We start from the raw sequence: 16,511 nt of genomic DNA on the forward strand, positions 1-16,511 counted from the left end.
AATTGTTAAGTCGGTTTATTAAATGACATTTTTCTAGGAACTGTTACCCATTTTGTCTAAATTTTCAAATTCTTGATATAAATTAATCCATAATAATTTATTTTTAATATCTTCAGATCGATGGGTAATATCCCCTTTTCATTTGTGATGTTCATTAGCTGTGCTTTCTCTGTTTTGAGATGTATTCTATAAAAGTAGTATAAACTACAGTTACTTGTATCTGCTCATTATTATTGAAGAGCAGGTACTAATACAGAAATCTTAGATATATCATGAATGTTGCAGTCACAGTAACTTGTCTCATTTTTATTTGAGAATTTACCACATTGATCTGTTGTTGGTCTTTGCATTTCAGCCATGTAAACGTGCAATTGGAAGGATAGAAGAGTAGGTCACAGAAACCAAGTTAGAAGAGAGTTTCAAGAAGATAAGTAGCCAGTAATGTCTAGGAAAGTTCAAGGAGAGGGCAGATTGGAAGTCTTAAATTTGACAGAAATAGATCTTATTAACAGTGGTTAATAAACAGTGGTCAACCTCTTTGTCTCATTTAAGACTTGTGACCTTAAATTGTTTTAAGACACTCCTTGTTTCAAAATCTACCAGGCATCAGGCATAAAGTTTTCAAATTCTTAACTGGAAAAATTGCAACTATACTTTTTTTTTTTTAATTGCTTCAAGTTATTACTTTAAGCTCAAGGGTGAAATTCACTGACAGGAAATTTGGGAAAGCTTTTGTTCCTTCTGTTCATCCTGTAGATATCAAGGCTTAAATCCACAGTTTAGTGCTTTCATTTTCTAAGCATGAATTACCTTTTATATCAAAATCTAATTTTTTACCTGGCATATTTCTAATTTTGTTCATTTGCAATGTGCCTTTAAATTGAGACCTTACATTGAGGTCTTCTGAAATGCAGTATAGAAGCTCATGAAAATACTGAAGTAGGTAATCATGCTTCACATCTATGGAAATTCTATTTAAACTTAACATAAAAAATCATTTTATCTTTTCCTTTCACTTTAGGAACTTGTATCCCTGAGGCCAGGTAAAGCTGCAGAGCTGGTTGCTACTCACTTTTCTGAACAGATTGAAACAGTCATTAAAAAACTTCAGGTAAATATTGCAAAAATATATTGGGAAGAAGCATCTAGTGGAGAGACAATTATTGAATATCCACCTAAGAACTTTGATTGTAGTAATGTCTTCAATACATAGTTGCCATTTAAGCATTTTTTTACACAATGTGTGTGTGCGCGCGCACGTGTGTGTGTGTGTGTGTGTGTGTGTGTTTGGGAGCAGTTGTATGATGATCTCTGCATCTGGAAAGGAAAGAGTGTATCTTTCTGCATGATACATAGTAATATCACAGAAACATTTTTAGAACTATGCCCTGTACTTAATCTAGAATTAGTAATCCACAGAAGATCCCCCCTCTTTTTTGGTTTTTGTTTGTTTGTTTTTTACTATAGGAACTACAGCTCTATTCTCTTTGAGGTTGACGTTATTTATTATTTATTCAGACTTTTGTCTCAGTTTGGGTTAATGCTATTTAGAATTTTTCTTGGGAAATCTTAATTAGGATACAGTTATATTAATGTCAAATATTGAGACGCTCAGTTTCAAGTATTATTTAGTGACCCTAGGATTCCACTTGTCACTATGATTGCAGTGCTGGTAGTGCGTTTTGCTTACTGGTGTTAGGTCCACAAGTGATAGAGGTAGGGAATAGGACCATGACAGCAACATAAAGCATGACCTAGAGTCCTCAAGTGCCCATAAGTGTAGGAGGGGATAACTATGCAAGAGGAAAACCAAAGCATTGAGTGGAGGGCAGCTGGAAGGAGAGACAAAGATCTGGAACTTGTTAATTTAAACACTTGTCACGGCCTCACCGTGTACCACAGTATGGTAGGCCTTGGGTTGCAGATAGGAATGCAGCCTTTTCTTTAACTTTCCATGTGGAAGAAAGAAGCACTTATATAACCATGCAAGGTTATAAGTGCTACACCAGACACATGGAGAAAGTGTTACAGAAGCAAGAGAAGAGAGTGACTGACTGAGGCCAGGCGAGAGCTCCCAGACGTGCCTGGGCTGGGTCCTGAGCGATTGGCATCAGTTTTCTAGGCAGAAGAATTGAGACTAACTTTCTAAATAGAGGATTCTGGGTATGTAAAGACTTGAAGGCATGAGACAACATGCATATCCAGAGAATGGCCAGGTCTGTGACTATGACGTCCTGGTGACAATGGTGGGAGGAGCATTCAGGTAAGTCAGAAAAGTTCTGATGGAGGGAGGAGTTAAAGGTGTAGAGGCTAGAAACTAGAGTTTGCACTCTGATACTGAACTGTCTTATGTGTAGTGCTAAGAAATTATACCATATCTTCTAGATAACCTAGAGAATTACTGAAGTTTTTCAGCAAAAGGACATCATTAGATTCATTTTACAGAAAATTAACTTTATAGTGTGGGGAGTGGACTAGCAAAGAGAGCATATGGAGAAGAGAGACCACGTAGACCAGTCAGTTAGAAGGTGAAGGCTCTAGGCAAAAGATGGCGAGGATGGGGACTAAGTCTGTGGCAGTGATGTGGACGGGTTTAGGATGTGTTTGTGAAGTAGAACATGTAGGGCTTAGAATTGAGTCGAAAGTGATCGGAGAGGTTAAAAGTGACTCCCAGACATCGGGCTTGGCTGTCCAGCATGATGAGGTCCGTTAACTCAAGATAAAGACACATTCATGGATTCAATAAATATTATGTACCTGCTGTGAACCAAAAACACTGTTATGTGCCAAGGATGCAGAAAACATATACATGTATCCCTGTGCTCAAGGAAGAAGACGGGTAAGCCAAAAGACAGTTGCAGAATAATTGGACTTGAATGATGACAGAGCATTGCCCAGGATACTGAGGAAGTACATGGAGAGTCATCCAGTCCATTCTAGTGATGAGGACAGGAGGACGCTTCTGCTACAACTACTCTTCAGTCCACAGAGCCTCTCCGCTCTTTAAAAGTCAGCAGTTTCTGATATAGCTCCTCATCTTTAAGTGTTGTTACTGTCATTTAAAATGTAAGGCTATCCAATGCAGGGCTTTCTATTTTCCTTAGTCTCTAAAGATCCTTAGAGATAGGCCAAGTAAATGAATATAATGTCACTCATTAGACAAACATAAAAAAGCTGAAGTGTCATGGATTTTTTTTAAAAAAACTGGCTATTTGATTGTGGAGTGCTTGTTGAGTCGTACACATTTAAAGAAATGAAGTGTTTACTTATTGCAGAGATTTACTGAATATGAGAGAATCCCACACAAATTTTATAAAGTACCTTTCTTGGTGGCAAGAAATATGCTTCTGACCAATTGTTTTGAGAATGCTTGAAATGAAAAAGAAAGCCAGAATATTAAGTTATAACCAGAAGGAAAGTCATATTTAAATAAAACAAAATGATAGACCAGGGAAAAGATAGAAAATCAAAGACTGATAAACATATCTTAAATGTTGTCTTCTAAATTACATTAATCCTTTCCGGTTTTGAGTTCTGTGCTTTATACAGGTGAAGTTTGAATATATCCAAAAATAAAGAAAAAAGAAAAACTAAGCTATAATTTTTGCTTAGCTTTCCTAAGAACTTAAAAACATTTTATTCATATAGTATTTTAAGGTATATCTCATTTAATTCTCACCTCTACCCTGTGCAGAAGGCAGAGAAGATACTGCTGTTCTCTTTTTCACATAAGTAAACTGAATTGCTAAGAGAGTCAGTGATTTATACAAAGTCATATAGCAAATAAGTGGAAGAAGCAGAACCCAGATTTTATGGCATACTGACGGCTAACATGTTGCAGTGTGTTCTCTTCTGTAGCTGATTACATTGGGGAGTTAATGAACTTTTCTGGTGCTGCTTGCTGTTTGGGCCTCAAACTCCCACCCTACTTAGGTTATCTCACAGTAGTCTATCCTCCCAAGAAAAGGACCAGGTAAGGCAGTGGGAACCCCTCAGTGTAGCTAGAATGCACTTGTCAGCACGGCAGTTCAGAGCACCTGCCATTCCTAGGTCCTTATGCTGAGAACTGCCAAGGGATGGATCTTAGTAGAGGGCTTTTTTTTTTTTTTTTTTGCAATAATAAGGCATTTGTTTCTTCTGCATTCAAAAATGGAATGTGTGACAGTGATTTGAATTACTGGGAGGAAATGACCTCCAAATGACTTGAGAATTTCTTAGATCTCTACGGAGGACTTAATGGAAATTTCTGCACTTTAAAGGGATATTCTAGTTTGGCATAGTTTTAAGAATTTGTTTTTAAATATTTAATTGTATTTTTAATTGTTTTTCTATTCAGAACCAGGTTTTGCTTTTCAAATTTTTGAGGAGTCTTCTTGACCCAAGGTATGTTAATAAATTTAAGTTTTTTATTATACACAGATGAAAAATCAAAGGACATAAATTGAGGTTAAGAATACTGGCCCATTTTGGGGTGCCTGGGTGGCTCAGTTGGTTAAGTGTCCAACTCTTGATTTCAGCTCAGGTCATGATCTCAGGGTCCTGGAGCTTGCTTAAGATTCTATCTCTGCCCCACCCCACCCCCACCCCACCCCCAAAAAAAGAGAAAAAAAGAAACTGGCCCATTGCATCCAAATAGTATAATCAACTTTTGATTTTTAATGTTAGTCTGAGTAATAGTTTCATAGATTATACCAAAATATATGATGAAAGTAGATTATATCTTGAGGGAATACTTTTTTTTGCATTTGAACATGAGCATACATGTTGAGTTGTTATCATTGTAAAAAACAATAGTGAAGCCAGGCCATGAAGACATGTTTTAGGAAGAATCCGATGACCAGCTAGCTTCTGCCTTTCTATCCTAACTTCACCGCTTCCTGTTCTGTATTCCATGCTGTGGATTGATAGCTTTACTTTCAAAGTAAATACCTAATTCCCAGCTCACCTCTAAATTTATTCCCTCTTAAATCCTCATTTGAAGTGTTAGTTTTAAATAACTTCTCATGGTGGTGTGAGAAGCAAAGTTTAATCTTTTTTTTTTTTTTCTCCCAAGTGCTACTGTGGTACTCATCAAATAAAACTAACCCAGAGAGATGATGAGATTAGTAATGGATTTGTAAGCAAAGCAGTTCTGTGTGTGAGATCTTAACATTTTGCTGTGACTAGGTGGACTAATTGGGAGTTGAGTGGAATAATATTTAACATCTTCTAACACAGTCACTCTGTCTTAACTGGAAGTATGTGTCAGAATCACCTTAGAAACTGTAAAAATACAGACATCTGGGCCCAAGCCCACAGAATCATTGTGGGTGGGGGATATTTTTGATGTACACGCAGAGTTAAGCAACAGTGGCGTGAGTGTAATATTCCAGTATGACAGACTTTCGCGTCAGACATATAAACTTCTATGTTGTGTTATAACGTACACTAGCCATTGAAAACAGTAATTTAGTTACTTTAGTGATAATCTCAGTTTGGGTTATTCTGTATTCTGTGCTATTTTTACATACCAAAATGCCAGTTTTGTTGATTGTAATAATTTTCTGAAATCTTAGTCATTTAAATCTGGAGTAAGCTATGCTGCATTCAAGTTCAGTCATCCAGATGTGCATATGCAGATACTTAGAAGAGCAGTCTGACTACATACCCCGCACCCCTGTTCAAGACATCTTCAAATTATCAGTGTTTTAGTTCCCTGTTCTCAGAATATCAAATGAGGCTAGATACCTTTATTTTTATTTCTCTTAATCATTTGGCTCTCCCTCAGAGCCATTTTCAGCCAAGGTCTATTTCTATAATGAATGGATAGAAACATCTTAGATCAGTTGGGGACTGGTGGGGAAAAGATGGGGAGAGCAGGGAACAGAGATGTGAAAGAAGAGTGGAGGTTCTGGGCAGACCGAGGAAGGACCCAACTTCAACCCCAGCCCTTTCTTCAGATCCTGTGCACCCCTTTTCCCGTGGCCCAATTCATTCTGTTCCTCTCTTGTGGCACATCCATTCTCCTCGTCGTGTGGAAATGTTGGGGTTCAGAGCCTCAAGAATTCTTTCTTCAGACGTCTCCAGTGCTAAAAGGTGTTTTTATAGCATGGGACAGGACCCTTAAGCAGAAAGGGCTGCCCTGAGATTGTGAGGAGAAGCTGATTGTATACTATGGAGTTGGGGGAGGTAAAGACAGGGATGTTTCCAAAAGGATTTTCATATGCTAAAGAGGACTCTCGGGATACTGACAGCCTAGCTATTGTCAAGCTAAGGTTGTTTTTCCCTCTAGCAAGACATTAACATTAACACTGGGAGTTCAGGGAAGAATGTATATTCTGCCTGCCTCAAGTATTTGTCAATGGACTGCAGGTTATAAGAAAATTTAATTTCATCTACATTTCCTTTTTGCCTTTGTTCCCCACCTCACTAGAACCTGGAGCCTCTTCCCTTAGAATAATTTATTTGATCAAGTCCTTTTTCCCCCAACCATCCTACCTGGAGAGACCCAAGCTAGAAGGACAGAGGAAGTTCAGCTTTGTGCTTGGCCTTTTCTCACATGGAATACAATACAGAAGATGATATTGACCAAATCTGACTTTTTATAAATAAAAAAATACCAGTATTAGGTGATATAAATATCACTACAGCTATTACTCTGAATGACTGATTTTCCATCACACTTCAGCCTTTTGAAATAAATACGCTTTTTGACTAATCTGAAAAAGGGATTAGAGTCTTGTCAGGTTCTGGGAAACAAGGGGGTATGGAAAAGATACTTAGAGGAAAAAGAACAGCAAGAATAGGTAGACTGGGCCTGCCTGGCAGTTTTCACTGGCAGATAGTGGAGACTGTTTTTTGCCTTTGATTCTTCCCTTTCTGTTCTTTATTTTATTTTATTTTTTTTATTCTTATGTTAATCCCCATACATTACTTCCCTTTCTGTTCTTAAGCAATAGTTTTTTTTGTTTTGTTTTGTTTTTAAACAGCTAGGTTCTCCCCCCACCACTCAAGAAGCATTTTGGCAAGTAAGGAAAATGAAAGAAAACAGTCATTTTCAGATGGAGACTTTTTGTATATGTGTGTCATGTCAGAATATTGCCTTTTTTTTTTTCCTTTGGCCCACAAAATCTGAGTTAATAGGATCCTTATATATACATTTTTTATTTAACATTTACAAGTGTTCATTGAGTTGTTTTTGAGGGGGTAGCCTTTTATTTTGTCAATACATTTTTAAAGGGACAAATCATCTATTTGAGTTATTATTTATATTTCTCTATTGTCTTTATTCAATTTCTTTATGTTATCTTTGCTATGTGTATAATGTCCTCAGTAGAATTAATCGACCTACAAAGATCTTGGTGGCATCTGTACATAGATAGATAGTTTTTGGCGGGGGAGTTAATCCTACAGAAGCAAATTACTTCCCTGAATTGAGGCCAACAGCTTGGGAGAGAACGGATTTGCATTCCCTTCCAATTCCCTTCTTTGGGACAGCTGCTGCATAAAGCCCACCCCACCCCCACTCCCTGTGTGCGCTCCTGCCAGGCCAAGAATTCTCATGGGAGTTCTCCTGATATATATTTACATCCAGATGTAGGCCTTTTGTGTAGTGGGGATGTTTGAAGGATAATACAAAAGGACATTGATGGTTTTTGTGGGGCTTTGAGCTGCATGAGGAATGAAGAGAATGTGCGAGTATATTTATATTCACAATATTTTCCTCAGTACACTTCTCTTGGTAATGTCGATTTAGTTTTTGTTAACCATGTCCTGGAGACCTCTGAAATGTGGTGTGATTTTCTTGTAGAAAAAAAAACACATAAAAGTCACATTGTATTTCTAATCTTTAATCAAAATAAACATTGAGCATTGCTAAGAAAATGAGCTTTGCCAAGGAGCAAAACATAGATTATGGAAATGGTTATATATTGGATTTAAGTTGAACCTGTGTTTCTGTGGATAATTTTGAAAGAATATTTTAACATATTGACACTCATTGTTGAAATAGCGTATTTCAAAATTAAAATAAAAACTTAGAATGTTGTAGGGGCACCTGGGTGGCTCAGTAGGTTAAGCGTCCAACTCTTGATTTCAGCTCAGGTCATGATCTCAGGGCTATGAGATCGAGCCCCACCCCCCCACCCCCCCAATTGGGATCCGGGCTCAGCAGGAGTCTGCTTGAGATTCTTAGCCATCCCCCCACCCCATCCCCCGCCAGCGTGCGCACAAGCACACACACTCTCTCTCTACAATAAATAAAACCTTAATAATAATGTATTATGTTCGTGAACTTTGACATAGGAAAATTCATTTCTGCTTGAGTGACTTCCTATGCTTGTCCAGGCTTACTACCAGATATCCTATTGTTAGGATAAATTCTCTTCTACACTTCAGAGGTTCTTCTGGCTGGACTAAGAATCAAATTGACATGAGTCAGATTAACAGGAGAAAAATTTAATCTCATATGTATGAAAACCCCACATACATGAGAGTTTCAAAGACAGAAAAGTAAAATGAGATACATATGTCATCATGAGCTAAGGAATGGGATATAGGGAACTGGGGCTTCAGAGGGGAGGAGGGCAATTCACAGGGCAAGAAGAAGAGCAGATGTTTAGTATTTAGATGTTTGCCCTGCCATACAGATGGGTCACTCAGATAAAATTTATCTCTGATAATAACTCTTACTCTGGGAAAGTCTCCCAATTTAGGTTCTTTTAGGTAGTTAATGGAGGGGCAAAAGTTTCTCTTTAGCTCACAGGGCCTTGATTGCCTTTAGCTCAAAATAGTCCACATACCAGAGTAACACGTTTTGAGGAGACTTGTTCTGAACCCTTCAGTATCTTTGGTTAGTATATCGCCAGCAGCTCAGGTTCAACCTTTTAAATCATAACATATCATTTCCTAATCTCCAGGCCTTGCAGATGGATGGATGGATAGATGGATGGATGGATGATAGTAAGCGAGCAAGAAAGAAAATAGTTTACACATGTTTATTTTTTATTCCTTTATTCAAGACTTCTTTATAATGAAATTGGTGTCTGCTAAGTACTGTGCTAGAGGTTGAAATGGCTCAAAATAATACTCACTTTTTCTCAATCCAAACCTGCTGCTGCTTTATTTTCTCTCGTAGCAAATGGCATTATCTGCCCATTTACAGCATGCTAAGCATTCTGACAGGCATGGAAGATGAAATAGTGAATAAGATGGGGCCCTGCCTTGAGGGAATTTACATTCTAATGGAGGAAATAGATAAGTAAGCAGGCAATTACGTTTAAGTGTCTTAAGTAAAATTCTGAGAGTGACGATGGATTCTTCACTTTGTTTTACCTACTCCAGTCTCCACCTTCTCAGCCACAGCACACAGAACCAGTCATGACATCAACCTCTTGGGTACCTCCTGTATATATGGGGCTCCTCTGTTCTGTCCCCTACTGCCCTGGTTCTCTCTCCTGATCCCTCCTGCTGGCCTCCTAACCAGCCTTCCTAATTCTTCTCCTTCCATCTCTAAGCAGGCAAGAGTTCTTCTTCGCAAAGTTCTTTCTGTTCCCTTATCCAAGGCAAAATACAAACTCCCCATGGCCCTTGTTGATGTGATTCAGGCATATCTATCCAGCTTCATTGTCTTCCTTTTTCCCATTTCTCTTTGCCCCTGTATTCCTCGGCAGTACTGGCCTGTTTGTTCAGAGGAGGCGCTGCATGTTGTCATTCCTCCCTTTGCATATGTGTTCCTCCCTGTTGGTCCACTTTGTTTTCTCGAGAGCAATTTAATATATGTATTGTATATATATATTTAATTTATATATGTTATTAAGAGCTCTCAAGTTATACATATGCTTTGATCCAGTGATTCAGTTTTGGAAAATATTTTTTAAGGAAATAGTGTGAAAGAAAAAAGTAGTTAATATTAAGATACCTGTATTAGCATTTACGTAGTGAAAAAGCTATTTTAAAAAGAAGATGGGGAAATAAAGGCCATATATGAAAGACTCACAGCTAATATCATCCTCAGTGGGGAAAAACTGAGAGCTTTTCCCCTAAGGTCAGGAATATGACAGGGATGTCCACTCTTACCACTGTTGTTCAACATAGTATTAGAAGTACTAGCCTCCGTAATCAGACAACAAAAAGAAATAAAAGGCATCCAGGTCAACAAGGAAGAAGTCAAACTTTCACTCCTGTCAGAAGACATGATACTCTATGTAGAAAGCCTGAAAGACTCCATCAAAAAAATTGCTAGAACTGATACATGAGTTCAGCAAAGTTGCAGGATACAAAATCAACAGAAATCTTTTGACATCTATACACCAATAATGAAGCAGCAGAAAGAGGCCTTCGGCTCAGGTCATGATCCCAGGGTCCTGGGATCGAGCCCCACATGGAGCCCCGCATGGAGCCCCGCATGAGGCTCCCTGCTCCACGGGAGGCCTGCTTCTCCCTCTCCCACTCCCCCTGCTTGTGTTCCCTCTCTCGCTGTGTCTCTCTCTGTCGAATAAATAAAATCTTAAAAAAACAAAAACAAAAATGAAGCAGCAGAAAGAGAAATCAAGGAATTGATCCCATTTACAGTTGCACCAAAAACCATAAGATACCTAGGAATAAACTTAACCAAAGAGGTAAAAGATCTGTACTCTGAAAACTATAGAACACTTATGAAAGAAATTGAGGAAGACACAAAGAAGTGGAAAAACATTCCATGCTCATGGATTGGAAGAACAAATATTGTTAAAATGGCTATACTACCCAAAGCAATCTGTATATTGAATGAAATCCCTATCAAAGTAACACCAACATTTTTCACAGAGCTAGAACAAGTAATTCTAAAATTTGTACGGAACCAGAGAAGACCCTGAATAGCCAAAGGAATGTTGAAAAAGAAAAGTAAAGCTGGAGGTGTCACAATTCCAGACTTCAAGTTATATTATGAAGTTGTAGTTATCAAGACAGTATGGTACTGGCACAAGAACAGACACCTAGGTCAGTGGAACAGAATAGAGAATGTAGAAATGGACCCACAACCATATGGTCAACTAATTTTCGACAGAGCAGCAAAGAATATCTAATAGAAAAAAAGACATTCTTTTCAACAAATGGTATTAGGAAAACTGGACAGCCACTTGCAGAAGAATGAAACTAGACCACTTCCTTACACCATACACAAAAATACATTTAAAGTGGTTGAATGACCTAAATGTGAGATAGGAAACCATCAAAATCCTAGAGGAGAACACAAGCAGCAACCTTTTTGACCTTGGCTATTGCAACTGCTTACTAGACACATCTCTGGGGTGCCTGGGTGGCTCAGTAGTTTGAGTGACTGCCTTCAGCTCAGGTCATGATCCCAGAATCCTGGGATCGAGTCCCACATTGGGCTCCCGGCTCGGCGGGGAGCCTGCTTCTCTCTCCGACCCTCTCCCCTCTCATGCTGTTTCTCTCTCTCTCTCTCTCTCAAATAAATAAATAAACAAACAAACAAATAAATAAATAAATAAAATCTTTAGACACATCTCTGGAGGAAAGGGAAAACAAAAGCAAAAATGAACTACTAGGACTTCATCAAGATAAAAAACTTTTGCACAGCAGAGGAAACAACCAACAAAACTAAAAGGCAACCTACAGAATGGGAGAAAATATTTGCAAATGACGTACTGGATAAAATCTATAAGGAACTTATCAAACTCAACACCCCAAAAATAATCCAATTAAAAATGGTCCGAAGACATGAACAGACATTTCTCCAAAGAAGACATACAAATGGCCAACAGACACATGAAAAAATGCTCAACATCACTTATCATCAGGGAAATACAAATCAAAACCACACTGAGATATCACCTCACACCAGTCAGAATGGCTAAATTTTAACTCAGGAAACAACAGATATTGGCAAGGATGTGGAGAAAGTGGAGCCCTCTAATGCTGTTGGTAGGAATGCAAACTGGTGCAGCCACTCTGGAAAACAGTAAGGAGGTTCCTCAAAAAGTTAAAACTAGAACTACCCTATTATGCAGCAATTGCACTGGTAGGTATTTACCCAAAGGATACAAAAAATAGTGATTCAAAGGGGCACGTGTACCCCCTGATGTTTATAGCAGCATTATCAACAATAGTCAAATTATGGAAAGAACCCAAATGTCCATTGATTGATGAATGGATAAAGAAGATGTGGTGTATATATACACTATGGAATATTACTTAGCTATCAAAAAGAATGAAATCTTGCCATTTGCAATGATGTGGATGGAACTAGAGTGTATTATGGTAAGCAAAATAAGTCAGTCAGAGAAAAACAAATTTTAAGGTTGGTGTGGCTTTTATAATCCTACCCTTTTCTATTTATGTTACTATTTTTTTTTAAGATTTTATTTATTTTATTTGAGAGAGAGAGAATGAGAGACAGAGCACGAGAAGGAAGAGGGCAGAGGGAGAAGCAGACCCCCTGCTGAGCAGGGAGCCCGATGCAGGACTCGATCCCAGGACTCCAGGATCATGACCTGAGCCGAAGGCAGTTGCTTAACCAACTGAGCCACCCAGGCGCCCTATGTTACTATTTTTTACTCATTGCTTTTATTGCCCTTGTTTTTTGTTTCCTTTTTTTTTTCTTGGTATTCTACCTTTGGTTTTAATAAAGCATTTTATATGATTCCACCTTTTTCTCTTAGTATATCAGTTGTATATTTTTTTAGTGGTTTTCCTTCAATTTGCAATGCACATTTAGAACTAATCCAAGTCCAGTATCAACATCATATTACTTCATGCATAGTGTCAGTGCCTTATAACAGAGGATTCCTTATTCCTCCCTCTTGTCCCTTATAACATTGCTGTCGTTCATTTCACTTATCCATAAGCTATAATCACTGAATACATAGTATTATTGTCTTGGACAGAACGTTTTCTGTTAGATTAGCTAAGAATAAGAAAAATAAAACATTTTATTTTGCCTTTATTTATTCCTTCTGTAATGCTCTTTCTTTATGTAGATCCAAATTTATGACCTATATCATTTTTCTTCCTTTTGAAGAACTTCTAACATTTGTTGAAAGGCAGGTCTGCTGATGACATATTCTCAGTTTTTGTCTCAGAAAGTATTTTCTCCTTCACTTTTGAGAGATAATTTTGCTGGATACAGATGGATCTAGATACAGATGGATGGGTTTTTTTCTTTCAACACTTTAAATACTTCCTTCTCCTCTCTTCTTGCTTGTATGGTTTATGGAGAGAAGTCTCATGTAATTCTTATCCTTGGTCTTCTATAGGTAAGGTGTTTTCCTTCCCTCTGACTTCTTTTAAGATTTTCTCTTTGTCTTTGATTTTCTGCAGTTTGAATATGAGAAGCCCAGTTACAGATTTTTGCTGTTTGTCCTATTTGGTGTTCTCTGAGCTTCATGATGGGTAGTTTGGTATCTGTTATTAATTTGGGGGAAATTCTCAGTCATTATTGCTATAAATATTTCTTCTGTCCCATTTTTCTCTTTCTTCTCTTTATGGTGTTACCTTTTATACTTGTCCCACAGTTTTTGGGTATTCTATTCTTGCCCCCAGGTTGTTGTTTTTTTTTTTTTTCTTTGTATTTCATTTTGGAAATTTCTATTGACATGTTACTGACATACCTTGAAGCTTACTGATTCTTTTCTCAGCTGTGTCCAGGCTGTTGATGAAGCCATCTAAGGAATTCTTCATTTTATTTAGTGTTTTTCATTTCTAGCATTTTCTTTTGATTCTTTCTTAGAGTTTCCATTTCTCTACTTACTTTACCCATCTGTTCTTACATGTTATTGCTTTTTCCTTTATAGCCCTCAGCATATTAATCATAGTTGTTTTAAATCCTGTCTGATAAATCCAGCATCTCTGCCATATTTGAGTTTGGTTCTGATGCTTGCTGAGTCTCTTCAAACTGTATCCTTGTTTTGTTTCTTAGGATGTCTTGTAACTTTTTATTGAATGCTTGAAGTGAGGTACGGCATAAAAGGAACTGAGGCAAATAGGCCGTCGGTATGACTTTTTATGTTTACCTGGCTAGGAGTGAGGCTGTGCTTACTGTTTACTATAGCCATAGTTGTCTGAGGGTGAAAGTTCCTTGGGTGTCCTTGTTTTTGTTTCCATGATTGTCTTTGGGTTTCCCTAGAGAGTTTTCCTAAAGTCTGAGCTGTGTAGTTCTTTCAGTTATATTTCTCTCTTATTATATAGGCGTGCCCTGTTGATGTGGTGGTGAATTATGGTGAAGGGGAAGCATTCTGTAGTCGTGTAGATTAGTGTTCACTCTTTTGGTGAGTTGTATCTCTGGGTAGTGACCCTCCCAAGGACTTCTCAGTAGCCCCTCTGCCCTTTAAGTGAGACAGGAAGTCTAGAAAGGGCAGGACCTGGGTTATTTCTCTTCCCTCAGCTTGTTTAGGCTCTAGTAAAATAGTTTTCCTTGAAGGCAGCTGTATTAGCTTGCTAGGGCTGCCTTAACAAAGCACATGACTGTGTGGCTTAAACAATAGAAATTTATTGTCTCCATTTTGGAAGCTAGAAATCCAAGATTAAGTGTTGGCAGGCTTGTGTCCTTCTGAGGGCTGTGAGAAAGAGCCAGTTCCATGTTTCTCCTCTAGCTTCTGATTTGCTGGCAATCTTTGTCATTCCTTAGCTTGCAGAAGCCATCACCCTGATTTCAGCCTTCATTTTCACATGCATTCTCCTTGTACATATGTTTGTGCCAAAATTTCCCCTTCTTTTAAGGACACAGGCTATGTTGGATTATGAGTCCACCCTCCTCCAGCATAACCTCATCCTAATGTAACTAATTACATCGACAAAGTTGCTATTTCCAAATAGAGTCACATTGTGAGTTACTGGGAGTTAGGACTTCAACATATGAATTTGTGGGGGACATCAGTCCATAACAGCAGGCCGTGTTAAGAACAAAATGCTCTGGATGTATTTTTAAATGGCTACTTTTTTCTCTACTGGAAGCATGACTGGATTTTTCTCCAGTCTTCACAGTGAGAACCTGGTGGCTCCTCGAGGTAAAATTCATGAAAGTGTGGGAACTGCCCCCCCCCCCCCCCCCCCCGCTAAGACTTGGCTCCCTAGAATATTTAACTCTTAAGTTTGTCCACACTGAATCTCTGGCATTTTGTCATTTACAGTTTACATTTTCCTGCCCCAGTACTGGCTCCAGCAGCAGTAGTTTCTGCTCTTGGCTTCTCCTCCAGTGAGCTCTGATTATTTATAACCACTTGTCTGTTGCTCTCTAATTTAGGGGTGGCAGTTTGCCCCATGACCTCAGCTCTCAGGTAGATCAAAGACGAGGTATTGATTTTCAGTTTGCTCAGCATTTTTCCTGTGAGGATGGAAGTGTTAACTTTCAAGCTCTTTATGTGCCAGACCAGAAACTAAATTTCTTTGTTCTCTATATGTTCAGAATTATATGTGGATATCACATTAGATTTATGGTAGTCTGACCCAGCATCAGTTCAAAAACTATTTCTGAAAACTGTGTAAAGAATGTCCCTGTACCGGGGTCACGGAACTGCATCTCTTTTGTCTCCAATTCCATCCATCACTTTGGGGAGAGAATGGCATCACGTGTCTCATCCAGACCTGAAAATTAGTACTACGCTGAGGTGACAGGACCTGCACCTTTCCAGTCGTTCGTTGACTTAGGCTACATTGAAACAATTCTTGCTAGTGGGATTACTGGCAGATTTTAGTGTTAAGGAGAGCTTTGCAGTGGCAAGAAAATACACATTGCAAATAATCTCAGAGTTCTTCTTATGACCATTATTAATAGTGGTATTTTGGAAAAATTGTTTTAGCTAACCCTGTGAGTTTTTAATTGAAGTCTGTACAGCATTGGAATGATCCAGGTACTCTTTAGACTTGATAACGTTATGGAGCTAAATTAATTTTCTATGAAAATCATTAGGCTCTTATTTCTGTTAGCTTATAAAAGCCATTTTTACTGCTTATGCAGGAGAACATTCAAAACAATACTTTGTTTTTTTGTGAATATCAGAGGTAAAAAGAATTCTATTAAGATTTGGTGGGGTGCCTGGGTGGCTCAGTCATTAAGCCTCTGCCTTCAGCTCAGGTCATGATCTCAGGGTCCTGTGATCAAGCCCCACATCCGGCTCCCTACTCAGCGGGAAGCCTGCTTCTCCCTCTTCCACTCCCCCTGCTTGTGCTCCCTCCCTCACATTCTCTCTCTCTGTCAAATAAATAAATAAATAAATAAAATCTTTAAAAAATTTTTAAAAGATTTGGGGAGGACATTTTGACACTTGATTAGTAGTCATACTAGGGAAAGGGAAAGTGAACAAGTTCCCTGCAGATCTAGCTTGCATCTGCTATTAACATTGATTTGATGTGGCAGAATCTTTGCCATTAGACAGAATGGTGCACTTGTCTGCTTTGGTCTGTGCCTCATACAAGTTGATAAGGGAGTGTGGTTGTTCTCTGTGAGGAATACTGGCAGCTGTGCACAAAGTAGAGGGCCATCCTGGAGAGATGCACTATTACATTCTTTCTTGCGACAGGACATGTTTCCA

At 38.4% G+C, this 16,511-nt stretch overlaps 1 protein-coding gene across 6 annotated transcripts in view; it reads left to right on the plus strand.

Moving 5' to 3' along the window:
• The window catches only part of VPS8 (VPS8 subunit of CORVET complex), a 252,231-nt gene that overhangs the window by 148,690 nt on the left and 87,030 nt on the right, over positions 1–16,511 (plus strand). For all 6 annotated transcript variants that reach the window (XM_034999742.1, XM_034999746.1, XM_034999741.1 and 3 more), the window contains 2 exons: positions 1,022–1,111; positions 4,337–4,383. In XM_034999742.1, coding sequence (XP_034855633.1) covers positions 1,022–1,111; positions 4,337–4,383 — 137 coding nt within the window. The remainder of the gene's footprint in view (positions 1–1,021; positions 1,112–4,336; positions 4,384–16,511) is intronic.

This window comes from Mirounga leonina, unplaced genomic scaffold, assembly GCF_011800145.1.
Source record: "Mirounga leonina isolate KUSES-001 unplaced genomic scaffold, KU_Mleo_1.0 Mir_115, whole genome shotgun sequence".
Lineage (NCBI taxonomy): Eukaryota > Metazoa > Chordata > Mammalia > Carnivora > Phocidae > Mirounga > Mirounga leonina.